A 25,063-nucleotide genomic window follows, 5' to 3' on the forward strand; every position below is an offset into this window, starting at 1 on the left:
ATAATGTTTTACCGCGTCCCAACAACAAAATATGCTCGCGTTATCATCAGGTTTGCAGCGCCGAATTTTTTTTTTTTGAAAGACTTCTTCTTGTTTTCTGTTGCCTTCCTTTCTGCTTCTAGTGTAATATATATATCTCAATGTACGCTAATCGAAATAATAATAATACATAAAACCTCCCACTCTCACGCAACTCCGCTGTGCGCAACGCTGGTACTCTGTTCTTTTCCTTCCCTACGCGCAGCAGCTCTACCGAGACATGAATGCACTAGCTGCGTCGCGGTGCGCCTTCTCGTACAGCGTAGGAACATGTAAACAGAAGACTCGTCGGCTCACTGCGATAGCGGGGCTGATTGTGTCTCACACCGTTTTTTTTTTTAGCATTTTCGCTTTCCCTCTCCTACGCCTTTTTTCCTCGCGCGTTGCTCTTCGTCGGCATCTTTTTTCGGCTACAGCTTAAACAGAATTATTATCCTTACTCTTTTAAATACGATCGCCGCACGTCAACAACAGAAGTAAGGTAGACAAGAAAAGCGAAAAAGAAAGATGACGGAACAGGTCACCAATGAGAACCTTCAGATTCTCCTCACCAAGCTAATGACGGACCGCTTCTGCTCCCAAGAAACGAGTGACCTGGACGCGTGCATTCAGAACTACGTCCCGCAGAACATCGATAGTAGTTACGTGGATCAGAGCCTGCAGCGCAAGGGCATTAAGCGTTGCAAGCCCTACCAGGAGGTGACGCGCAAGTGTTTAGAGGATGACAAGAAGCAGACGGCCATTTTCCGCGCAGCGGCGATGGCGCCGACATGCAAGCGGGAGCAGCGTGCGTTGCAGCGCTGTCAGGGGAAGAAGGGCCGCGACTGCGAGGCGGAGGCGTTAGAGACGGTGTATTGCGGTATGGTGTACTTGGTTCAGCGGCAGAAGGAGCGCCAAGGCGCATCGTCGCGCGCGGTGGAATAAACAAACGCAAGAGAAAACGCAACGATACACACCTGCAATGTTGTACGGAGGAGCACAGTGGGTGTGCTCTCTGGTTGGATTCGCTGTCTACTGCGATGTTGGTGAGCTGCCACCGTCTGTTGTCTTCGTCGGTGGTGGCTTATCATCTCTGTTGAAGAGGTGCAAATATATATGTTCTTTGGTGCGAGGAGGAGGTTCTTTTTCATTGTTATCTGGATCGCGCATAACTCCTTATCAATAATAATTATTACGTATGATGAGAGTCAGAATTTGGTGGTCGTCGCCGCGTGCGGTTACTTGTGGGTGTGCTTGTTTTTTTTTTTGGGGCGCCCTTCTTTCAGCGGCACGAAGTCGCACATGGCTGCGTTTGTTCAAAAGAGTACGGGCAACGTCAACCACATCAACAAGGAAATGAGCCGCGCTGTCCAACTGGTGATTTCCGATTGAAGCACCATGACCACGTTGACGTTGTTCGTACGATTCTGTTCTTTTCCTGTTCTTACATGCTCTGAGGATGTAGTGCAAAACAGCTCTTTTTTCTTGTTACAGATATACACCCGTGCGTGCTCCGCAGAGGTGAAACGACTTAAAAAAAAAAGAAAGAACCTAATACTACTCTTACATTTATATATAATAAAGTTAAACAACGGAATATGCGCAAAAAGAAGGGTGGGGGTGGGGAAAAACGGTCCAAAGCGGACGCTTTGAGGCCGTTGTAGCAAGAAGCTTTCTACGCCTCCCCAAAAGCACCCCCACGCACAGCAGCGACTGAGCGCGTTTATCGGCTCCAAACAACAAAAAAAGTGGGGACGAGCCTATGAAGGCAACCAAGTGTGTGCTCCTATCATTCCACCGGCTGTAACGAATTCTGCAGTGAAGGTGAAGAAGGACGGACTCTCTCTCGCACGTGAGCGGTCACCGCCTCTATCGCGATCACGCCCCAAAAGAAGTAGAATAGAGAGGGCGGGGTGGGGGGGGGGAGGGGTTATTGTTGAGTTGTCGATTGGTTCTCGGCGTCGACTGTAATGCACTTTATTGTGTTTTCATGTGTTCTTTCTTTTGTTTTCCGGACCTCCTCTTCACCGCTCTTCCTTCTTCACTTGTGTATGCACCTATGCATTTGTAGTTTGCACGTGTGTTTCAGCACAGGAGAGAGAGCGCGCGCGCACCTCACACACATTCGCACTCGTTTGCACCCCCTCATTATCACCCCTATCTTCAGAAAACCAACGGCAAGGAAAAGATTCACATATCAGCAGCTGTGAAAGTAACAGCAAAGCAAAGAACGAAGAATGGACCATAACAGCAAATCAAACTTCGACTTTAGCAGCGCCCCAGCTGTGCAGGGAGGCGCCGACGGTGGCGTCCCCCCACCCGCCTTCAGCAGCGGCGCACCCGATCCAAACGTGAACTTCGGCAGCGCCGCCGCGCCAGAAGGGCAAACAATACTGGTAGACACGGTGGACCACGGCGGCTACAAGGGCGTGCATCCCATCGCGGCCCTGTTCCACGCGGTGTTCAAGATCGCGGCCGTTCTTGTGTACATCTTCGGTGGCACGTTTGGGATGAGCTACGTTGTGCTGCTCGTCGTGACAATCCTGCTGCTCGCAGCGGACTTCTGGACGACGAAGAACATTACCGGGCGCATTCTGGTCTCCATGCGCTGGCGAAATGAGGTGAAGGACGATGGATCGACGGAGTGGCTGTTTGAGAGCAGCCCCGAGGCGGACCAGCGCGTCAACGCCTACGACAACTGGTTCTTTTGGGTGTTGCTGATTGGTAACTTTGTGGCGTGGGTGGTGCTGCTGCTGCTGAACCTTTTCACGCTCAAGTACCTGCCCATCAAGCTGGCTGCCATCACTCTTGCGGGGGCGAATCTTTACGGTTACTTTAAGTGCCGGCGGGACGCGCAGCAGCGGCTGACCAACTTTATGCTGACGCAGGCGGTCAACCGACCGCAAACGGCGGGCAGAGTGGCCTCTTTCTTCATGGGCGGTGGTGCCAGTGGCCCCCCGGCTGCTGCGCCGGCTGCGCCGGCTGCGCGGGCGTAGAGGTGATGGAAAGGGGGAGTGAAGAGAAGAGAAAGACGGCGAAAGTCAGGTGCACAACTCGCATCCGTTCATGGGGAGATCCTCAAAGACGGAGCACTGCGTGCTGCGGAGCCGAATGCGTGCGAAAGACAAAAGCACCAGCGTGTGTGTATGGAAATGGTCTTCGCTTCCGTCCAATCAAGCTTCAACGCAGTCATCGCCGCTTTTGCAACGGACTCGCGTCTTCGTTTTTCCTTTTGATTGTTGCCATCTCTCGTACGTTCTCAGAGTTGAAGACGCTTCTTTTTGTTTTGCTTATTTTGAAGGAAGAGAGAACAAGGGCTGCTTCCTTCACGGTTGTTTGTTGAGAGCCGCTTACGCTTTTTTTCTTTGTTTCTAAACCAAATTCGACGCTGGCTCGCGCGAAACCCGCACGTCCACACAAGCACACACCCATACGTGGCGTTAGGGGGGAGCAGAAGCGCACACTCTGAAGGAAGGCTGGCGCGAACGTTGGTGATGTCTGTTTTCTGTTGATGATTGGACGCGCCGACTACGGTGACGGCGGAGGTTTTTTTTCTTCTTCTTTGCTGTTTAGCCATCTTCGCTGACTGGTGTTATAGCGTTGTTTTGGGTTCTTTCTCTGGTGGGCGAACATGGCTTCCCTGCGCTTACGGCATGCATCCCGCTTCTGGGGACGTTGAATTCTTTTGACTGCCTCTCTGCGTTTTGTTTCTTTTTGAAGCGACGAGAGCACATTACGACGCCAAAAAAGGACACCGCAGATGCAGATATATGTATGTTTTCTACACGTTGTTGAATGAGCTTGACGGGTCAGCGTTGCTTAGCAGGCGGAGCGTCAGGCAAAGAATCGAAAAATAGGTCGTTTCTTGACTGTTGTTCTTCCTCTTCCAAGTGCCGATGCTTGGTGGGAAGCGGATCCTCTCTTAAATGGTTATTTGAGTTCTTTATTCTTACGGTGTGCCGGAACGCGCCTGTCCAAATATAGGTCAAGAACATGAATAAAATGCGCGTCAACAGCGACGACAGAACGAAAGGAAAAAATCGTTACAGTCACTGCGCCAATGGAGACTTCTGCACGGTTGAGGGATGAGAGTGCTGTCGACTCCTGCACGGCACCGATGGAATGACATGTTTGCGTTCTGCAATGCCGTTGATTACGCCTCGTCTCTGTTTAGTTTCCCGTGTTGATCTTGCGTGTTCGCGGGTGTGGTGCGTGATGTGTGATAGTGATGGAAGTGGGCACGTGCGAGCTAACTCTTTGAAAGAGTTGCAGCTCTTTTATTTTTTTTGGATCGCATTGTAACTGCGCGGCGTCCTTTTTCACCATGCGGCGCACCTGCACCTTCCTCACTCTTGAGCGCTTCTTTATGAACCCCCAAAAACAAACAGGAATCTTGCATCATGTCACTCTTCTCCGCATTCTCAGCCTTCTCATTTCCCGTCGTACGTCCTCTACGAGGTTTTATCCTTGGGTAGAAACAGAAAACAAACCCCCCAAATAATATGATGCGACGTCGTTGTGTCGGGAGAGCGTCGCTTGCGGTGGCATCCTCCAACTTCTCTCCCTTCCTTAGCACCGGTGGTGGTGGCGGTGGTCGCCCTCCGTCCACCGGATCGACCAGCTGCGCCGTCTGCACACCGACGCGCGCGCAGAGCAGTCGCGGTCACGGCGGCAGCAAGAGCGGTGATGGCAGCCGTCTGCACACCTTCATATCTGACAACCGCAGCGCCACCTCGTCCTTTCCGGCATCCTCTGTAGGCTCGCGCAGAGGGAACCGCGGCGGCGGCGGTGCCGCGTTTGTATCGCCGACAGCAGCAGCCGGGTCCACCGCTTCTTCCTCCGCCGCAACAATGTCCGACTGGGCCACGCAGCTCCAACGCGAGCTGATGAGCCCCGTCGATCCCCTCGGGGGCTTGGCGCACAGGGATTACTACCGCGACCCGGCGTCCGGCTACGCACCTCAGTACGCCCCACGCGACTTTGTGCACGGCGGCCGCATCGCCTACCCTCATACCCAACCGGGCAGCTCGCAGGCCTACGCCGCCGCCGCCGCACAGCGGGACTGGCTCCGCCACGATGTCGAGTCCATGCGCTTCGCATCGCAGGAAGCGCGGGCGACAGCACGGCAGCTCCGCAGTGGTGCCGAGCGGGAGTGTTTTACGCAGCGTCACGTCCCGGCCGATCGCTTTCAATCTGCCTTGCCGTCGAGCGCGTCGGTGTCCGCGGTTGATCTGCTGCGGTCGAGCGGTGCGCTGAGCGATGAGAAGGTGCGACAGCAGGCTACCCTTGATCGCTACCGCGCTGCCACCGCCGCGAAGTCTGGCACAGGTTCGGATGTGTCGTACACGTCGGGGAATGGCATGAACAGCGAGGAGCTCTTGAACACCGTGGTCGAGGAGGTCGCGACCGCGAACGACGACCTGCTTGACGAGCAACTCCGGATTGAGCACGGCCTGCGCGAGAAGGAGCGCTTCGACTTCAACGTTGTGAAGCGGTCGGCGCGGCTGCCTTTTGAGGGCTACGACATGGACCGTCGCGTGGCGCAGCAGGCAGGGCGACCCCAAGGGGCACAGCAGCTCCCACCGACGGTTCCGCCGTCCTCGATGGAGGAGGCGATGAAGAACTTGCGCGGTGGCAGCGACACATTACCCGATGTCGAGGCCCAAGCTCGGTTGACTTATGCCAGCAACACCACCACCGAGGAGCCGAAGCTCGGTGAGGCTTTGACCCGCGATGTCGTCAATAACGTCCACGCGCAGCGCCAAAGCGCACAGAACACCAAGGCGCAAACCCGTAAGCAACGTTTTGGCCTCGGGCGGCAAGGGGCGCTGGTGCAGGACGGCGGGCCGGACAAACGCACACTCCGCAAGCACGCAAACGACGAGCGACTGGTCGATGCGGTGCTCTTCGCCTCCAACGCGTACCGACGCACCGTGACGGACGAGCACGTCGACCCCTATCTACGGCGCAGCACGGCGAAGGGCGTCGGCCACCTCCTCAACAACCGCTTCGACATGCAGCGCCGCGAGGACCGCGTCGCACGCGGGCAGCAGGACTTGACGGAGCGCAACACCGTGCACTACGGCGTGCCGATTCAGCAGTCGGTGGACGAGTTTGTCGTCTCGCACCGCAACGCCCGCGGGGAGCGGCCGCTGGACTACTTCAAGCCGTTTCCGCACTTCCGCGCGCAGCGGCTGCAGCGCATGTACCGCGATGTGGAGGGCTTCTCGCTTATGAAGCAGCGACCGGAGGCGTACGAGTGGGAGCTCTTTACCCGCTACCGCGCGCATCACCAGCAGCGACGTGAGTTGGCGCTGCTGCACGGGCTGGAGCCGGTGGCGAACGAAACGGCCGAGGAGCGCGCTGTCCGTCGCGTAAAGCTCGATGAAATCTGCGAGAACACACCTTTTGACCCTACAAAACTGCAGCTGAACGATGACGAGGTCGAGGTCGACGTGGAGACGCTGCGGAGCTGGTTTGGGGTGTATGTGCTGCCGTCGCCGACCATCGTCGAGGCCGTTGTGCGCGAGAGCGACAGCGCGCTGAGTCTGCACCTACACCACACACACGATGAGCTGAAAACGCTGGACAAGCGCGAGCACGTGCTGAGCAGTCGGTACCTGAACCGTCTGCTGCTCTTTGAGGGCTTTCAGCACCGGTGGAACCGTGGGTTTACGCACGAGGTCTTCGGAAAAGCACCGGAGCCGGTCATCAAGTACGCGCAGCCACCGGAGGTGTTGCAGTACTTCGACGCGGAGGAGCAGGCGATGTACCAGCAGTACGTGAAGGAGGAGTCGGTGGCGCAGATGGAGGAGTGGGCCAAGATAACCCGCGGACGGCGCTACATTGCAGAGAAGCGGCAGTACGGTGAGGTGGTCGGGCAGGGGATGAAGGTGTCCGTGGTGGACGCGCGACACGCAGAGACGGGCGGTGTGCTGACCTTGACGGTGGACGCGTACGGTAAAGCGCTCAACCGCGTCGCGCGGGCCGATGGGAGCGGCGAAGAAAGTGCGGCGGATGCGCATACGGTTGTGCGGATAGACGGCCAGCCGTACACCGCCGTGCCCGGTAGTGAGCGTGCAGTGACGCCGCTGTCCGTCCGGCTAGAGTCGGGAGAGTCGATGGAGATGACAGACGAGGCCTTTTCGCGCTACCCGCTCGAGGTGCCGGCGAGTGCGACGTACAATCACGCTCTGAACTACGGCATCGGGGAGTACAGCTACAACCGCGGTAACTATGTGGAGACGCAGGACGTTATTTGGGAGGAGGCGACGGCCGGTGCAGTAGAAGGCTGGTCACCCGCGACGCACGCCGATGGGCTTCGACCAGGTCTACCCGTCCGCGCTCGTCGGCGGCTCGCAACCGGTGCGGCGGCAACGCAGCAGGTGGATGTCGTCGCCGCTGCTGCTGATGTGTCCGGTGATTTCCAGCGTGGACGCATCGTGGAGTATCTGCGGCAGCCCTTCTTCAATCCCGACCCCCGTCTCGTCACGGTGGCTTTTCACGCCGACGGCGTAGTGCAGCAGGTGCCGCTGGCGGATGTTTTGATTTGGCAGCGTCGCTACCACGGGCCGGAGCGGACCACCGGCGACGAGTCACGCCGCTACAACCCCGCTGGCCTGCGCCGCTACATCGACGCAGCGGACCCCAAGAACGAAAAGGCGGCACACGGCAGCGCCAGCGGCGGCGCGGACGGCGAGGACCACTTCCTTGAGAAGTACGAGCGTCGTCTGCCCGACACCGCGGTGAACAACAGGTACCGCACGACGAAGCAGATCACGGAGTTGGACCAGTGGAACCGCTTCGACACGACTCGGCCGGAGAACTACCGTCCGCTGAGCATCTCGCACCGCCGCGATTACATCCGCCAGGGCTACATGCACCGCTATACTCCGTGGGAGTGGATTGCGATCCAGGAGGCGGACCAGCCGATTATCTACGAGACGATGCGACAAGACAACGTCGGCGCGAGCTATTTCTTCTCGCTGAACCGCGCCTGGCGCTACAAGGCGCGCCCGCACGGTTACTTGCGCAACTACGAAAACGAGGTTCGCGACATGCTGCAGTTTGTGGACGGTGTTACTCCGTGGAAGCAGGCGCAGAAGATCCGCACCTACTGGGAGGTTCGCCAGCACCACCCGATGCCGCAGTTCAATCGACCGGAGGTGGCGATGCACCGCAACAGCGCAGGTTTGCTGCCGTCGCACATGTGGGACACGGATAAGAAGACCGGTAAGGTGAAGGGCGTGAAGGACTCCGTACGCGACTACCAGACGAAGACACCGCTGCCGAAGTGGGTGCAACTGTAAAAAGGCAGGTGCGAGAGGGGTGGGTCTGTTAGACAGCGTTGTTGTTGAAGTAGCGCAGAAAACCCCCAAAATTCACCGGCATGACCTGATAGCCTCCCGAGAAACGAACAATGCTTTGCTTTTATCTCTCCCTTTCTTTACAATGGGCATGCAAACCAGTGCATAAGGTGGCGCCGGTTGTTGTGTTGTTTGATTTGCTGGTTTCTGTTGTTGCCGTTGCGAAGGGATCTAGGGGAATCACTCGCACACGTACAGAGAGACAGACAGAGAGGGCCCCGATATGGGTGTTCTTCGTATCTTTTAAGTAGGGGATCGATGGCTGCACAGCAGCGTGTGCAGGGCGAGAAAGAACGTGACTTTCCTCTTTAGCAGAGCTGTGCGTTTGCGGATGCCCGTTTACACAGACACTTGTATGACAAACAAATTGGAAAATGAAAGTGATGGCTGCAAGCAATGTTAGCAGCCGAAGGCCGAACTGGCTTTGTGTTGGAGAGGAATAACCCCCAAAAGGATGGCGTAGCGTGTGCACGCCGAAAGCAGTTACAGCAATCATAACAAGAGGAAGTCGTACCCGACGTCTGCGAACATGTTCATGTTGGTTGGCAGTAGGAGACGTATGCGAAGCGCTGGAGCCTGTACGATTGCTGGTTTTGATCCCCTGTTGGCTCCTCTTCACATGCTTGTTTTAAAAAGAACAACTTCGCATGCATGTTATGCCTCATCGCTGCTTCACTGTTCTCTCTTCTTTTTTAAGCAGTTACGTTGCTTTGAGAGGGTCGATACAGGCGATTTGTGTGTATGTGTGTTGCGTGAACAGGCACACCTTTTCAGAGCAGTCAGAGCCTTGATAAAAGAAAACGTCTTTCAATATCTCCGTGGTATTCATAAACCTCACCACGTAAACAAACAAACATAGAATCTCCCCCAGACGCACTTGGCCTACCTTTCCATCATACATATAGCACGAAGAAAACCGTTATTGGGTTCACGGTGTAGCCACAAACATACACACAAATACAACCAGAGCTTTATTCTCTTCGGATAGACATTTCACTTGCACACACAGCCCCAAAACCACCCCAAATGGGGAGCCAGCTCCGTCAGCATGACAGACAGTACGTTCAAGATTCTTCTCACCACAGACAATCACCTCGGCTTCGCAGAGCGAGATGCCCGCCGCGGCGATGACAGCTTCACGACTTTCGAGGAGGTTTTGCGTGCGGCGCGCACGGAGCACGACGTGGACCTCTTGCTGCTCGGCGGCGACCTCTTCCACGAGAACAAGCCGAGCCTCGGCTGCCTCGTCCGCTCCTGCTCGCTCTTCCGCAAGTACGTCTACGGCAACAAGGCAATCGCGTTCTCGCTCTTGAGTGATCCGGCGGTGAACTTCCCGACACACGCGCTGCCCCTGGCGAACTTCCAAGATCCGAACATCAACGTCGCCCTCCCTGTGCTTGCGATCCACGGCAACCACGACGACCCGGTCGGTGGGACCTCCTCGCTGGACCTGCTCGCCACGAACGGCTATTTAAACTACTTTGGTCACGTCTCCTCTCTCGAGGATATCGTGGTGGAGCCGGTGCTGCTGCGGAAGGGCGGCACCTTTATCGCCCTCTACGGCCTCGGCAACGTCCGCGACGAGCGCCTGCATCGCTGCTTTCGGCTCAAGAAGGTTCAGTTTGTTTACCCGAAGCCGGTCCCGGGCCGGAAGTGGTTCAACATTCTCGTGCTGCATCAGAACCGCGGCGTGCGCGGCGTGGCGAGCAAGAACGGCATACTGGAGGGCATGCTCGCCGGGTTCGGCATGGATCTCGTCATTTGGGGAAACGAACATGAGCAGCTCATGGTGCCGCAGCCGTCGGACGGCTTCGACGTGGTGCAACCTGGCAGCACCGTTCTGACCTCGCTGTCCGCGCTGGAGTGCAATCCGAAGCAGTACGGCATCTTGGAAGTTCGCGGCACCTCTTACCGCCTTACACCGTACACCCTGCGCAGTGTACGGCCCGTCGTGCGGCGCACCGTGGAGCTGCGCGAGGACGTGCCGGACGGCCGCACGCTAGACGCGGTGGAAACGTTTCTGCATGGCGTGATGGCGGACATGATTCGAGAAGCCGAGGAGCAGGTGGCCCGCATCCCCGACGATGTCTTGCGCTTTCACCCGAACTTGAAGTACCCGCTGATTCGGCTGGCGGTGGACTTCTCCGATGTCGCCTCGGCGCCGTACCCGCAGCCCAACTTTAATCGATTTGGGCAGCAGTACATGGATGTCGTGGCAAACCCAGGCGAGTTGCTGCGGCCCGTCAAGCCAAAACCGGAGCGGCGCGCACCAGGGGCGGTGCTGGGACCCGGCGGCGCGGGTACCGGCGGTGTTGTCGTGCCCACCGCACCGCAGCTTAACACCCTCGACATCCGTGTGAAGGTGGCGGAGGTGTTCAACCACAACGCCAAAAACGCCTGCACGCTGCTGTCGGAGTCGGAGCTCAGCGCTGCGGTGTACGCGTTTGCCGAAAAAGGCGAGCGCGACGCCATTGATGAGCGCTTGACAGAGCTGCTGCACGCCTCGCAGAAGTCGGTATGGCGGCGCCTGGAGAGTGGGGCCAGCGATAGCGTCTTAAATCCAAATCGGGTCGTGGAGGAGGTGGTGACACACAAGCGGCACGTCAACGAGCGCTACGTGCGGACGGCGCTGCTGGAGGAGGCGCTGCTGCAACGGCAAGAGAACGGCGAGGGGGAGGAGGAGAATCCAGAAAGCGTCAACGTAGGGTCATCGCGGACGCACCCCGAGCCGTATCGGCAGCCGCTGGATCCCTTCGAAACCGTATGTGTGGCCTCACCGCAGGCGGGGTCTGGACATGACGCACGCCTCTCCCATTCGTTTCCCTTTGCGGGAGATGGAGGCAGCAGTGAGTTCAGTGGGCAGATCAACGTGTCGACGCTGGTGCAGCAGGCGATCGACCGCGGCGAAGGGCTGAGAGGTATACGGAAGAGCACATTGAGTAAAAACGCTGATGGTAGTGTGGCGCTCGCGAACAACAATGGCAGCAACGAGGAGGAAGATGACGACAACGGCGAGGAGCTGCCGGATGACGGCCTCGACCGCGTGCCTCTCGACCACCTCATCGCGCAAGCGGTTCAGCAACAACAACAACACGGGTCAGCAAAGCGCTCCCGGAGTGGCCCCACCACCCCTCTTCCCTCTTCTCCTGCGAATGTCACGGACCATCTGCAACGTAATGCGTCTGGTACGACCGCCAGGCTCGCGGCGGAGGACGACGACAACGGCGAGGATGAGGTGGTAGTGGAGGATGACGAGGAGGGCGTTGTTGGCGGCGGCGGCGGTGGTGGTGGTGGTGGTAGTGGGCGTGGTCGCATGAAAAAGTCCATCGCAGCCACCACCACCAACTCTGCAGCGACAGCGGCAAAGAAGCCGCGCACCACAACTACCGCAAGCGGTCCCGGGCGACAACGCGGAGGCGGTGTTCACGCTGCCGGTCGGCGCGCCACGGCGACGGCAGCGACAGCCTCCAACGCCGGAGTCGCCAATGCCAGCAATAGTGCGAACGGCGGGGGCGGCCCGACACTGACGCTGATGGCGCACCAGGGTGCACTCCCGACCACGACGGGGCGAGCTGGCGGTGGGGGTCGGAGCGATGCCTCGTCCAGACCACGTCCGGGACAGCCACAACTTGGCGGACCTGTCGCTGCGGCATCGCAAGGGGCGTTGCTGGCGTTGCTGCCTAAATGGATCGGCAGTTCTCACCAGCAGCAGCAACAATAGCATTGCCGTTCTCCTCGCGCTCGTGGTGCGTGCCCCTTAAAAAGCTTTTATTAATAAGGGTGAACTCTGTTGCTTTTGCGTCTCCTTTAGCGCCTCCGCTTTACACTACATCTTTTCTTTCTCTTTGCTGAAGGCGACCTCCCCCAATAAAAGCAAACCGAGCGATTCGTAAGTGCCCCTTCTCCACTCTTCACAGCCAATACTTGCGCCTTCTACCGTGTTAAGGGACGGTCGAGATGGGAGGAGCCATTGACGTGTGTGTGTGTGTGTGTGTGTGTGTGTGTGGATGCCAAACTAGCGGGGTCCACGTGCATCATTACACCTTTCCTTTGCTCTTCTTTCGGAATCCTCCTCCTCTTTTTTTTTTCTTCCTTTTCTGGTCCTTCCAAATACATCAGCAGCCGAATAGCAAGCCAACAGCAATAACATCAACAACAAAATAGACAATATGCCGTGGCAAGTGCACCCGCAAATCGTCTCCTGCACGCGCTCAGCTGCTCCTCTCGTGCTGCCGCTTATACTCGCCAGCAGCAACGCAGGTGCCGCAAACAAAAATACCTCACACAGCCTGTGTGTGCCGCTGGACCCACCCAGTCTTGCTCACTGCTCCATTCCCGCTGGCTGCGTGCGACGTCACTGTGTCATGCCGCCGACAGGGTTGCCGTGTTTCGTCTCACGCCCTCGCTGTGCTTCCAGGCTCGCCGCCGTGCACGGCAGTAACGACACCTCGGCCATCGTCAACGTGGCAGCACGCGTAACTTATCGCAGCTTCTACTCGGGCTTGGACGAGTCTCGCGTGCACCGACTTCGGCGTTCAGGTATTACTTTTAACCGCCCGCGCGGTCGCGACACGTTCTCCGTCGCCTTCGAGAGCCGTCTGCGCATTGTACCGCTGACGCAGATGTCAGACCTCTACGGCCCGATTGACGCCTCGTTGATCACCGCCGTGAACGCGGATGACCCGACAAGCAGCGCCGGCAACCCGCTTGAGCAGAAAAAGTTCATGGCCGGCGACGCCCACATACGCCGTGTAGTGGAGAGGAAACGACGAGACGAGGCGCGTCTGCGGGAGAAGCAGGACTGGCATGTGCTGGTGGTGGATCCGATCGAGCTGGCGGCCGCAGCGGCCCCGGTGCCGTTTCCGAGTCCGCATCCGGCGTACTACCAAGACTGGCCGACCACAGCGTCTGCTGCGTCTACCCGACCGCCACGTGCGAGCTGGCGCGTGTTGGAGCAACGCGAGGCCAGTCCGTACGGTGACCCATCCCTCCCTTTCTTCGCCTCAGCCGACGCGACCACCACCACCGCCACTGTGGGAGAGGCGGCAGGTGGCTCTTCGTGCTTGTCGGAGGGCAACGTTGCGCGTCCTTTTGCATCTTCCACGGCGTCTCTCCCATCAAATGCGTATTTCTATCGTCCCCGTGACCGCCGTCACCTCCAACAAAGCGGCGACACCACGCTCCTCGCGGGGACAGCGGTGCGAGAGATCACGCTGCACCTTCCGCACCCCGACTCGACGCCCTCACACCCCCTCCCTCCCTCCCCCCACGCGGTTCGCCAGCGCTTTTACACGGCCGTCTGCGTCGACCCGGACATCCACCACGATCGCTTTCACCGTGAGGAGGCACAGGTGGAGATGATCTCCGCCTACCGCAACATCTTGTACGAAGCAGCCGAGCTGGCAACACCGGCGGAGAGCGGAATGAATGACGCCGGCAGCCTCCGTCGCAGTTCCGCGACTACGCGAGCAGCGCCCTTCGTCGCAGACGTGGTGCGAGTGCCGGCGCTCTGCCAGTACTCCTGCGGCGGTCGGTTTTTGCACGAACTGGGGAAGTTGAACCAGCAATCGGTGATTAAGGGCTTCCATCGTCTCAGCAACGAGGCGAAGGAGGAGCTGATTACTAATCGCTGCTTCACGGTGGAGATCTACGTGCCGCCGCTGCTGCTGGAGCAGTTCGAGAAGGCCTTCCTGGAGGAGGCGTGGGAGGCACCGACCTCCACGCTGAATCCTGGTCGCACCGCCCTCTACCCGGGCCTTGCCCCTCCCCGCACCCTTCTCCAGTACGACGGTTGGATCGGCAAACGAGCGGAGTTGATTGAGGCGGTAGAGACAGGCGGTAGGAGTCTGCTGTCGGGTGTGAAGCACGCCCTAGACGGGACGCCGATTGAGGAGAAGGAGGTGCTGCCCAATCTCCGCGTCTTTGGCGCTCGCGAGGAGCAGCAGCGGATGCTGGAGGGGGAGCGGCGGACCGCAGCGGCGGCGCTCGACACCCCGCCGGGGCCGTCGACGTACGCGCCGCTGCGAGCGGGACTGCAGGACGACGCCGCTGGGCGTGACGAGGAAAACGGCAAGACGAAATGAGGCGACTTAAAAGAAAACAAGAAGATATGCTGCGTCTGATCTGACCGACCTGTTTTGATGAGCGAACATATTTGAGGCACCAGACGTCACCGGCAAAGGCCTTTCTTTTTTTTTCTGGTGTTCTTTCCCCAGCTGCCGATGTTTGTTGTTCATCAACATCCGTACTCTATCGAAACTAAAACTAAGGATGAGAAACCGCGTTTTCCCACATTCTTTTTTGTTTTGTTTTCCTGCTTCATTTGCTGACATTTCGATCGCCGTGGTGGATTTGCGAGCACCTCACGAATGTGTCGATCGGAGGCGAGTGTAAAAGTGCAAAGCACTTGCATGACCTCCCTTGTCAACGGCGTACAGATATGCTTAAAAAGCCGAAGCAGGTAAGAAAAGAAGGGGCATCAACGTTTAAAGCAAAATCTCTTTCACGCACATACAAAAACTTCTTTTCTTCCCTCTCTTCTGTCCTGCACTTTTCTATAAGGTTTTCTGTTCGCGTAACCTTTTGGCTTTATCTTTTTCTTATTTCCTTCCCATTTCACCTCCTTTCACACCCCGCCCACGTGCCATCCACAACGTGTTGGGTATATTCAATTTTTCGCCCTGCACGTCTTATTGACTCTGTTCTTTTCTCTTGTCTTTTTTCGTTGGTGATCACCTACCGGTGCGTTTGTGAAACGCACACCGTGTAATTCTCTTCTTCGTTTAATCGCTCGTGCGGGTTTCGCCCTCTGTGTTTAGTCGACAACTTTTCCTTTACTATTCCGACCTCCCCCCTAACAGGATAGTTGCAGCACTTTTCGTGTTTCCTTTTCTATATAGCGAGTCAGCGAAGAGTAGAACAGAAAGGTGTTTATTATTATTACAAGCTGCGTGCGCATGCGTTAATGGTTTCTCTCTTTTAATCTGTTTTTTTTTGTTGTTGTTGAAAAGAAATTCTTCTTTTTCGGGGCGGCCGTTGAGTGAAACCTATTCGTGCGCTCTCGCTCCTTCCATTTTGCTTATCCCTTCGTTAAGCGTATTTATCTCCCGCCCATTATTTATCGGACTTCTGTACTAGCGGTTCTTCCCGATTACTACTATTATTATTACTATTAATATTACCATTGCTGTTACTATTATTGTGAACTCCAACCGCAACGACCCACAAAAAAGAATAACGATGACCTCGTCTGCACGCGTGCCCGTGAGCTTCGAGAAGCCCGACCACCTCCCGTTCGGCGAGATTCAAGGCTACGCCCCTGGTCACATCCCCGCCTACAGCAACAAGCACGACCATTTCTTCTCCGGCGAGCGCAGCATCGACGGCAGCGTCTTCTGCGGCTTTAAGTACCAGTGCGTGGAGTTCGCGCGGCGCTGGCTGCTCGAGCGGAAAGGGTTAGTGCTACCGGACGTGAACTGGGCCTGCCACATCTTCCAGCTGAAGACCGTGAAGGACGCGGTGACGGCAGAGGATGCGCCGGCGGTGGCGGTGCGCAACGGTACCGAGGCGCGGCCCGAGCCGGACACACTCATTATTTACCCTTCCTCAGAGACGAACACCGTGGGCCATGTCGGGGCCATCACGGAGGTGGGCGAGGACTACGTCTGCGTGGCGGACCAGAACTACCGCTTTCACAAGTGGACGTCGTCCTACTCGTACAAACTGAAGCTGGAGCACCAGGACGGGCTGTGGACCATCATCGACGACATCGACCCGAACGACGTCGAAATCCCACTCGGGTGGGTCACCTTCCCCGGCTACGAGAATCGCCCCGAAGACGCCGCGCCGGTCAAGGTGCACCCCGACCTGTACTTCCTACCCCCGCCGGAGCCCTATCTGCTCCGTCGGACCTACGAGCCAGTGGAGACCAAGCCGAACTGGCTGGATATGAACGACCCTGCCGAGAAGCTCTTCGTGCAGGAGTTCGGCATGGACGTCAGCCGCTCCCGCCTGAAGGAGTCCACCGTGAACTACTACGAGTGCGACTACGAGTTCAACATTCGCTGCGGCGCCTACGCGATGCAGCTGCACTCCATCTTCATGGAAGCCACCGCCCAGGTGATCCACGACGATGAGAAGCTGCGCACCTTTGCGATTCCCGAGGAGCTGTGGCCTCGCATGCGGCACTCCTGGAAGTTCCAGCAGACCTTCATCTCTGGTCGCTTCGACTTCGCCTTCAACAACGAGACGCACGAGATGAAGTGCTTCGAGTACAACGCCGACAGCGCGTCGACGCTGCTGGAGTGCGGCCGTATTCAGCAGAAGTGGGCAGAGTCGGTGGGCCTGGACAAGGAGGGCACCCGCGGCTCCGGCTGGGTGGTGGAGCGCAACTTGAAGATGGCCTGGGCCAATTGCGGTGCGACGGGCCGTGTGCACTTCTTGGTGGATGAGGACAACGAGGAGCGGTACACTGCTCTCTACTGTATGCAGGCGGCGGAGGCGGTGGGCCTGGAGGGGAAGCTGTGTGTCATGTTCGACGAATTCCACTTCAACGCGGAGGGCTACGTGGAGGACAGCGACGGGGTGCGGGTGCGCAATGTGTGGAAGACGTGGATGTGGGAGTCGGCCATCAGCGACTACTTCGCGGCGGCGGCCGAGCGGGGGCCGAACTGGCACGCGACGCCCGCGGACAAGGTGCGCCTGTGCGATTTGATGCTCGGCAAGGACTGGGACATCCTGTACTTTGAGCCGATGTGGAAGCTCGTCCCCAGCAACAAGGCGATCCTCCCCATCATCTACCACAACCACCCCGAGCACCCGGCGATCCTGAAGGCCGAGTACGAGCTGACGGACGAGCTGCGGCGGGTCGGCTACGCGAAGAAGCCAATCGTCGGGCGTGTCGGCCGCAATGTGACCATCACCGGCGGCTCCGGCGAGGTGCACGCCGAGACGACCGGCAACTTCGGCGAGCGGGATATGATTTACCAGGAGCTCTTCCCCCTGACGAAGCAGGACGACTACTACGCGATCATCGGCGCGTGGATGATTGGCGATGCCTTCGGCGGCACTGGTATCCGCGAGGACAAATCGATTATTACGGGGCTGGACAGCCCTTTTGCGGCGATTCGTATTAAGATGAGCCGCATTCCTCGTCCGCTGACACACAAAGATCTGGACAAGATGGCCGAGGATGAGTAGGGAAAAGGAGAGGGAAATCTCGCTACAAACGGTAGTCCAGAGCAGGGCGGCACATGAATGAAATGAGAAACGAGGAAAGCAACCAAACATATGCGAACGTTATCGGACGAAAGGCGAGGGGATGGAGGAGCAGACGAGGTACATCACTGACTTGTAGGAGGTTGTTAAAGTCCATCGGCCAACGAAGGGCATTAACAGCCATCGAGCGAGGGGTCGTACTGGAGGGAAGCATCAACGAGTGGCGTGATGCGCTTTCCATTTGCTTGTTTTTGTTTTTGTCGTCACCTCTGGTTCAACCTGTTGAAGTAGTTGATGCGGAGATAATAATAATAGTAAAAGACGCTCTCTCTGTCTCTCTCACACACACACTTTCTTCCCGCATAGTGGGAATCACGCTATCTTTTTCGCCCTCTCTCTGTATTCGTTTCAAGGGTTGTTAATTGCCGCTTCTGCGTTCTCTTCTGTGGTTTTGTTTGTGGGTTTTCGCACCGTCTCTGCCTACGTGGTAGGATGCTTTCATCGCGTCTTGTCGTCTATTGAACGCAGAGCGGCAAGGCACTTTTATTCTTTTGTGCCTTTGTAGATCGTTATTTACGAAGTTCTTAAAACACTCGTTTCCTTAAAAAAAAAAACTCTTTTAAAAGTAAAGAAACACTTGATAGGACCTGCTGGTGTGTAGCTGTCTTCGCGATGATGCTTGACGCACGCGGGAAGTCCCTCGAGGCGGTTTCGCTTTGTCGTTGGCTCCACGAACTCGTTGCTTTACGTGCCCCCCTCAAAAGAAAAAAACGATGCGACCCTCCCGAGGATGCGAACGAGGAAATGAAAGTGACGTCAGTTGCTCGCGACTTGCACCGACGCCACTTGATGTGGTGTACGTCTCTTACTTTTACCGGGCTCTGAATATCCCTTATCGTTTTTTAAATACTTCTCATTTTGATTTCTTCAATCTGGTGTAGAGGGCGAGGTTTCCGCGTATCCCACTTCGTAGATCACGGTCCTAAAACGCTTACGTGCACATAGATAGAGGTGTGTGTCGGTGTGTAGCAGAACGGAGAGGAAAGCAAGGCGGTAGGCATACACACTAATAGATAGACTGTCGCGGTTTGTTTCTTCACAACAGCGTTTCAATGGTCAACGGAGTCCGTTAAGAGCGCAACCTCCTCCTTTTCTTCATTCAAGTGGCGCCGTAGCCTCTGCGTTTTTTTCTTTTCTCCATGCATCACCAATGCCGGTCTTCGCAGCATCCTTTCGCTTCATCGACTGCGGTGCGTGCCGGAGCACCGCAGCTGTGCGGCGCATCCTCTGTGCAAAGGCCGACGTGTCCCCAACGTGAGCGGGCTCCCCACCCCTACAACATCGACAGGGCGGCACAGCCGCAGCCGACCACAGGCGCGTGTGCGGCGGAGACGCGTGACCCCTTCGAGCGAGCGCACCCGTCGCGGACACGCCAACGACGACGCTCCTCCAGCCGACATCGACATCGAAATCGGCGTGCGGCGCCGCACTGTGCAAACGATGACGCCAAAGACCGCAATGACAGCACTGACATGCAACCCTCTCCGAACGAGCCACAAGCGAGTAGAACCCACAGCGGGGGCGCCTCCACCGCGGAGACCCGGCCTCCTCTTGCGCATCCGCCATGCGGTTCCTCTCCAATCCTCGTGGAAGCGTCGCCGCAAGCTCGACACGGAGCCCCGCAGTGGCCAGCCTGGCCGGTGGGAGAAGGCTATTCCTCCTCGCATCTGCGCTTTGTATCCCGTCCCTCGCGGTCCAACATAGAACGTCTCTTCCGACAGTTGGAGGCAGAGGCCGCCCAGGTATTTCTCACAGATCCTGCGGGTTCTCCACCTGCGAGGGCACCTGCTAGCGGAGAAGGCGACAAGCGCCGTGGCGCTTTGCACACGAGCCGCAGTGAAGGATGCGGCAACACCACGGCGTTGTACCAGGCGCTGTTTCTTCACGCGCTGGGGGACAGCGCCGCATGGGAGCGTCGCGCACGCACACTCGAGGCAGCCGCGCAGGCCCACGCGAAGCGAGAGGCGCACCTCGCCCAACAGCTGCACCGCGCTCGACAGGAGTTAGCACTGTTGGCCGCCTACATGGGGGAATCGGAGCGAGTGGCGGCCGTCGCGCGGCGTGAAGGCGGCACTGCTCCGGTGTTGCCGCCCCGGCACCCGATGCATACGCACACCTCCGCAGCCGAAGCGCTGTCGAACAGCGGCGCAAGAGGGGGTGCTTCTGCAGAGCAGAATGGAAACGGTGTGCCGGTGACGGAGTCGCCTCAGCCGCGACGGCTGCCCTCGCGGTCCGCCGTGAGCGATCTGCTTCGTGGCTCCCTCGGGCGTTCATTGGAGCTGGCGTACGGCAGCAGCATCAGCAGCGCCGACAGGGAGGGTGTGAATGCGAACGCGCCGCCGCATGGCATTGACGCGTACTTCTGTGGATTGACACCTACGGCGGAGGGTGTGGTGGACGGATCTTTTCTGGTTGCAACTGATCTAGAGGATGCTGAAAGCGAAGCATCAGCGGAGGATCGTAACTCCGCTCACCCCTCACACGCTGCTGTGGCTGCCTTGCCGACGCCATCGCCGATGCCGCCGCACGCAGCCCGTCCGAAGCCGCGTGGTACGCCACAGCAACTGCGGTCGTGCTGTCCAACGTGTCCGCCCAATCAAAGCCGCTCGATTTCTTCCTGCTCGTCTTCTCTCCTGGAGGACATCGCAATGAACGTTTACCCTTTAATCTCATCCGCTGTCGCCGTGTCAGAGGTGGGACAACGAGCGCACACCACCACTACCACCACCGCAACGCAAGCCATCGTGCCGGATACGGTAGCGTCGAGGACGTCAGCGGTGAAGCCGCAAGCCCAGGCCGCCAACGCTCCCGCCTCGCCTTTTATCCCTGCTCCTTCAGAAGACTCCCCTTCCGCTGCCGCGCTGCCCGCGAATAAAGTGAAGCCGTTCGCCACTGACGCGGAACCCCGACGGGCACCACCGTACTCTCCGGCGTCTTCACCGCAACGCGGACCCGCAGCGGCAGCCCAACATCTTTTGGCGCTCATGCGCAGTCGGGACGCGTCCCTTTCCGCTGAGCGGCAACCGTCCCCCAACACAAAGCACGACGAAGTCTCTGTCATAGGATCGTGTGTTGCGGACACGGCGGCAGTCTCATCCAACACCGACCAACTCGTACCGTCGAGCGCCCTCACACCAACAGAAAGGCTACCGCACCGACCACGTATGTCGACGCACCCCCCGATCGCATCGCACTCGCACAGCGTGGACTACGAGGTGACGGTAAATGACGGGCTTCCGCAACCCACAGCACGACGGAGTGCGTCGTCCGTTGAGAGTGCGGCCGCCGCGTCCACGTCGTCTTCCGCAGCGCTGCGGACAACCCCGACGGCGTCTTCCATCACGCCGCATACATGTGAGCAGGGCGTGTACACCTCGACGCGCGCGCCGATAGTCGCGGCGGAACTGCTGCGCGACCTCAACACCAATGCCTCCTCCTCCTCCTTTCCATCACCTACACTTGCCCGAACGTCTAGTGCGGAGAGAGGGAAGGCGTGGCCAGAGGTAGGCGAGAGGAGCACCGGCGGTCAGCACGATGAAGGGAGCTCGTCGACGAGCGAGGAGTGGGAGTCGGTGGACGCGTCAAGTGCGACGGAGAACACCGACGATGGAGGCCAACAGCGGTTGGTGTGAAGAAAGAGGGCCACACACACAAACACACACACCCGTTTGAAAAGCCCTCATCACCAGATCCCAGGCCTGACAGTACGGTGGGGGATACGGAACGGTCCCTAGGCAACAACGAATCAAGAACGATTCACCCGTGAACAAGAAGAAAACACTTGCAAGTAAATAGCAACAATTTCTAAGAAAGAGAAAAGAAAAGTGAGAGGAGTCGTCGATGTGGCGGTTCACTCTTTAAGATGAGTTGTGATTGCTGCAAGCCATCGTTTGTCGCTGTTTCTGTTAACGGCGACTGGGTGGGTGACGGCACTTTGTTTTTTTTTTTTGATGTTTCATTTCTAAAGCGTTGCCCTCTTCGTGGCCTTTTTCTTCCTGTACTACAACGGAGAGGCAATGCCTGATGCCCGTAAGATCTTACTGGCGCTCGCACTGTAAACGTTCTTCTCGAGTCTCGACATCGCTTTCTCTCTTCTTCTCTCACACTTCTGCTTCTGCACCTCCAACGCTGTCTGGAAATCGCCAAAGCTCCTGTCCAGCCTGTTTTCCTCGTCTCTCGCTTTGCTATTGATTGGCATCCACTTCCTTCTCTTTTTTTTTATCTGGTGAACATTATTTTTCAAAAGGGAAGCCGAACTGTGCGCCGGTCCCTCGCGCATCTTAGTTTTCTGGAAAGAAGAAGAATCTTACGTCGACGGTGCACACCTGGGTGCCAGAAGGACGAATCCGTAAAACTATAAGTACTACAGCGCCAATCTCACAACAACGATGACAACGATGGCGTCCGCAGCGTCGCTGTTTGAGCGCAACAAGCGCATCTACCTCGACGAGGAGTCGAAGCTACACTCCATCGTGTGCAACGACCAGTTCCTCCGCACCTTCCAGGCGTGGCTCGATCAGAGTATTTCCCAGCTGGACTTCCAGTACGAGCGATGTGAGCAGCAGCTGTCGGAGCTGCAGCAGCACGTGTCGGTGCCGAAGGGTGCCTTCTGGAACAGCAAAGCCATCATCGAGCACTGCAACCTGCACATGGCCGAGCGGCGCCTCACACGGCGTGGCAAAGAGCTCGGCGACGACGAGGAAGGCGGTGACGGCCAGCACGCGCAGCTGCCGGACTTAATCCAGCTCGTCTCCGCGTTGCAGCAAACCAAGTCTCACTCCTTCATCACGGCGAAGCAGCGCCGCTTCATTGAGCAGTGCGAGAACGAGCTGAAGTCCGTCGTGTTTGAGGCTCGTGACCTGACGTTCATCACAAACGCGCTGCAGACGAAGTTGATCGACGACGGCAACACCCGCGGCGTCTTTGGCGACTTGACGGCCTTTCAAAACACGATCGAGGAGCTCTCGCCCGACATTGACCAGTGTGAGCAGCTGCTCGAGGCCAGCATCGCGAACGGTGAGATGGGCCTCGCCGAGGACATCTCGAAGCGCCAGCTGGAAGTCTACGAGCACATTCTGCGACTCATCACGGACCAGTACCCGATCATCTCGAACTACTACTCCGAGTCGCGCAACAGCGACCGCCGGCGGCGCTGGGCGGTGTTCCGCATGGCCGATCGCGACATCACGGCCGTGATCGAGTCGAAGCACCGCCAGATTGAAGCCTGCGAGGAGGACATGCTGAAAATACAAGAGCAAATGACAAACTACAACGAAGACGACGCCCAGCAACGCAAGCGCTACGATACAGACAGGACGGAGTCGGATCAGTTCTTGCAGCAGAACAAGGAGAAGCAGCAGAGCGTGTGGAATCGAGTCTTTGCCCTCTTCCAGGAGCTGCAGACGTGCTCAAGCGAGCTGACGACGCTGGCGGAGCAGCGGCGCAAGGAGGTGGAGCGACGTCTGCAGATGGAGGAGCGCGAGGCGGGGCGGCGCAGCGGGCACGAGAGTTTTCTCCAGGCCGCCGCTGAGCACGCGCAGAAGCTGCAGGACACGATCGACAACGCCGCCGCCGCGCGGGATGTTGCGACGGCGCTGAACGACTTCGTTTTGGACGGCTGCGACAGCATTGCGGCGAAGTACGACAAGCAGCAAAATGCGCTGAGCGAGATGCTGCGACTGGTGCAACAGCACCACTTCAAGCGCTTCTCCGACTACTACATCGCAGCGAGCCGCTACCTCTACCGCAAGGAGCGACGGCTGGAGCAGATTGACGAGGAGATGAGCGCCAATGATATGCAGCGCGAGCTCTTCTCCGACACCCTCAACCCACGGGCGAAGGAATACGCCGAGGCGAATCAGCGCCTCGCACTGCGTCGACACGAGGTGGTGCAGGAGGTGATGCACGTTCGGCACAAGCTGGAGCGCGCGGAGCGGGCCGTGACGCCGACCTTGCGCTCGCTCGATTTCGCGAACATCGCCTACGTCCACCCACGCGAGATTGTGGAGAAGATGAATTTGAGTCGCTGGAGCACGATGCTGGACTACCGCACGATGCTGCACCCGGCAGGGGAGGGAGAGTCGGAGGTGCAGCGGGAGGCGGCGGCGATTGAAGAGCTGCGGACAGAGCTGGACACGCAGAAAGCCGCGACACGCAATCAACACCTCCTGCGCGCTGCCGCCGGCGTACGCATCGTCTCGACAGCCCCGATCGGCGGAGCCGAAGGCAGTACGTCAGGCACGAAGATCGGGCTCAAGACGGATTCTGCTGCTGCTGCTTCTGCGGCTTCCACCACGCCCGGCTCGTTGACGCATTCCTCCTCGCTGCGGAAGCAGCCACCGTCGCGGTTTGTGGAGCGGGTGCACGCGATGCTGCAACGCAATGAGCGACAAGGCGTCGGGGCATCCTCCACTACAACGCAGAAGCCATCCTCTACGGGTGCGGCCAACGCGGCGAGTGGCGCCAGTGGCGCGCTTGCCGCCCCTCCGGCGACCTCGTCGCTCTCTCCGTCGCGACTGTCGGCGAGGGCCACCAACCTCGGCGCCGAAGGCCCGTTGTCCGCCGCCGCACTGGTCGGTCCTGCACCGCCGCCGTCCCACATCGAAGGCGCGACGTTCCAGGCCCTCTTTAGCTACCGCGCACGGGCACCGGATGAGCTGACGTTTGAGGCCGGACAGCAAATCATTTGTATTAGCCGGGCGCCAGAGGAGGGGTGGTTTAGGGGTGTGTGCAACCAGCGCACAGGGCTGTTTCCGATTAACTACGTGGAGCCGGCGCGCGAGACGTCGAGCGTGAATTGAGAGCAAGGCGGTGGTGCTGTGTGCTTCCCTGCCTTTTCTTTTTCTTTCCTTCGTCGTTTTCCATCACGTTTGCTTTGTAAGCATGTAGCTGAAACGTGTTCTTTGTGTGAGAGGGCGTGCTTGATGGACTTCAGAGGAATTCTTTACAGGCGGGTGTTGAGCTTTGCGGCGGAGCCGCACTCCGCCTCCCCCTCCTTTTCTATGTTTCTGCGCGCACAGCCGCGCAACTACAAAAACATGTCCGATGTAGCGTTAGTGCATGATAAATAGTCTCCTCCGGCTCTTCTTCTCATTCGAGTCAGAATAGCGATTTCCTTTTCTTTTGTTTCGTTCTGTTGAAAATTGATGATCATCATTATTCATGTACTCATAGCTCGTTTTTTTTTCCCCTTCTTTCTTTGTATTATGTAGCCTTAGCTTCCTCTCTTGTCTCTTGTGTGTATGTGCTCTGCGGAAGGTTCATGCTTTTGCGCCTCGTGAAACCGAAAACGGAAACTGACAGGTCGGTGATGAGGGGGAGGGTTGGTAATGCGTGTGGGAAAGACAGCTCCAGCAACAGCGATGCGCGTTTCTCCGAAACTCGCTTCACTTTTCTCAACGCCC

General features: G+C 57.8%; 8 protein-coding genes across 15 annotated transcripts; all 8 read left to right on the top strand.

Moving 5' to 3' along the window:
* Positions 1-453: 453 nt before the first annotated feature.
* ABB37_02312 (putative mitochondrial hypothetical protein) lies at positions 454-963 on the top strand (the record flags this gene model as incomplete). The annotated part of the gene is made up of 1 exon (XM_015799245.1): positions 454-963. The coding sequence occupies exon 1, from the start codon at positions 547-549 to the stop codon at positions 961-963; it is 417 nt and encodes a 138-aa protein (XP_015662723.1). The 5' UTR covers positions 454-546.
* Positions 964-2,087: 1,124 nt separating this feature from the next.
* On the top strand, positions 2,088-3,014 carry ABB37_02313 (hypothetical protein; the record flags this gene model as incomplete). Of its 4 annotated transcripts, none has more annotated exons than XM_015799246.1 (1): positions 2,088-3,014. In XM_015799246.1, the coding sequence occupies exon 1, from the start codon at positions 2,256-2,258 to the stop codon at positions 3,012-3,014; it is 759 nt and encodes a 252-aa protein (XP_015662724.1). In that variant the 5' UTR covers positions 2,088-2,255. The 4 variants fall into 4 exon arrangements, with proteins under 4 accessions (XP_015662724.1, XP_015662725.1, XP_015662726.1 ...); XM_015799247.1 differs by having other exon boundaries at positions 2,106-3,014; XM_015799248.1 differs by having other exon boundaries at positions 2,111-3,014.
* Positions 3,015-4,441: 1,427 nt separating this feature from the next.
* Positions 4,442-8,327, top strand: ABB37_02314 (putative mitochondrial hypothetical protein; the record flags this gene model as incomplete). 2 transcript variants are annotated; one of them, XM_015799250.1, is made up of 1 exon in its annotated part: positions 4,442-8,327. In XM_015799250.1, exon 1 carries the CDS (start codon positions 4,521-4,523, stop codon positions 8,325-8,327), a length of 3,807 nt encoding a protein of 1,268 aa, XP_015662728.1. In that variant the 5' UTR covers positions 4,442-4,520. The 2 variants fall into 2 exon arrangements, with proteins under 2 accessions (XP_015662728.1, XP_015662729.1); XM_015799251.1 differs by having other exon boundaries at positions 4,492-8,327.
* Positions 8,328-9,079: 752 nt separating this feature from the next.
* ABB37_02315 (putative endo/exonuclease Mre11) lies at positions 9,080-12,105 on the top strand (the record flags this gene model as incomplete). 2 transcript variants are annotated; one of them, XM_015799252.1, is made up of 1 exon in its annotated part: positions 9,080-12,105. In XM_015799252.1, exon 1 carries the CDS (start codon positions 9,433-9,435, stop codon positions 12,103-12,105), a length of 2,673 nt encoding a protein of 890 aa, XP_015662730.1. In that variant the 5' UTR covers positions 9,080-9,432. The 2 variants fall into 2 exon arrangements, with proteins under 2 accessions (XP_015662730.1, XP_015662731.1); XM_015799253.1 differs by having other exon boundaries at positions 9,083-12,105.
* Positions 12,106-12,501: 396 nt separating this feature from the next.
* On the top strand, positions 12,502-14,467 carry ABB37_02316 (putative mitochondrial hypothetical protein; the record flags this gene model as incomplete). Its single annotated transcript, XM_015799254.1, has 1 exon — positions 12,502-14,467. The coding sequence occupies exon 1, from the start codon at positions 12,749-12,751 to the stop codon at positions 14,465-14,467; it is 1,719 nt and encodes a 572-aa protein (XP_015662732.1). The 5' UTR covers positions 12,502-12,748.
* A 476-nt stretch (positions 14,468-14,943) lies between these two features.
* On the top strand, positions 14,944-17,582 carry ABB37_02317 (putative Trypanothione synthetase; the record flags this gene model as incomplete). Of its 2 annotated transcripts, none has more annotated exons than XM_015799255.1 (1): positions 14,944-17,582. In XM_015799255.1, exon 1 carries the CDS (start codon positions 15,624-15,626, stop codon positions 17,580-17,582), a length of 1,959 nt encoding a protein of 652 aa, XP_015662733.1. In that variant the 5' UTR covers positions 14,944-15,623. The 2 variants fall into 2 exon arrangements, with proteins under 2 accessions (XP_015662733.1, XP_015662734.1); XM_015799256.1 differs by having other exon boundaries at positions 15,201-17,582.
* A 957-nt stretch (positions 17,583-18,539) lies between these two features.
* ABB37_02318 (hypothetical protein) lies at positions 18,540-21,292 on the top strand (the record flags this gene model as incomplete). The annotated part of the gene is made up of 1 exon (XM_015799257.1): positions 18,540-21,292. Exon 1 carries the CDS (start codon positions 19,133-19,135, stop codon positions 21,290-21,292), a length of 2,160 nt encoding a protein of 719 aa, XP_015662735.1. The 5' UTR covers positions 18,540-19,132.
* Positions 21,293-21,806: 514 nt separating this feature from the next.
* ABB37_02319 (paraflagellar rod protein-like protein) lies at positions 21,807-24,460 on the top strand (the record flags this gene model as incomplete). Of its 2 annotated transcripts, none has more annotated exons than XM_015799258.1 (1): positions 21,807-24,460. In XM_015799258.1, exon 1 carries the CDS (start codon positions 22,049-22,051, stop codon positions 24,458-24,460), a length of 2,412 nt encoding a protein of 803 aa, XP_015662736.1. In that variant the 5' UTR covers positions 21,807-22,048. The 2 variants fall into 2 exon arrangements, with proteins under 2 accessions (XP_015662736.1, XP_015662737.1); XM_015799259.1 differs by having other exon boundaries at positions 21,818-24,460.
* Between the last annotated feature and the right edge of the window lie 603 nt (positions 24,461-25,063).

The sequence above is a fragment of the Leptomonas pyrrhocoris genome (assembly GCF_001293395.1).
Source record: "Leptomonas pyrrhocoris isolate H10 chromosome Unknown, whole genome shotgun sequence".
NCBI lineage: Eukaryota > Euglenozoa > Kinetoplastea > Trypanosomatida > Trypanosomatidae > Leptomonas > Leptomonas pyrrhocoris.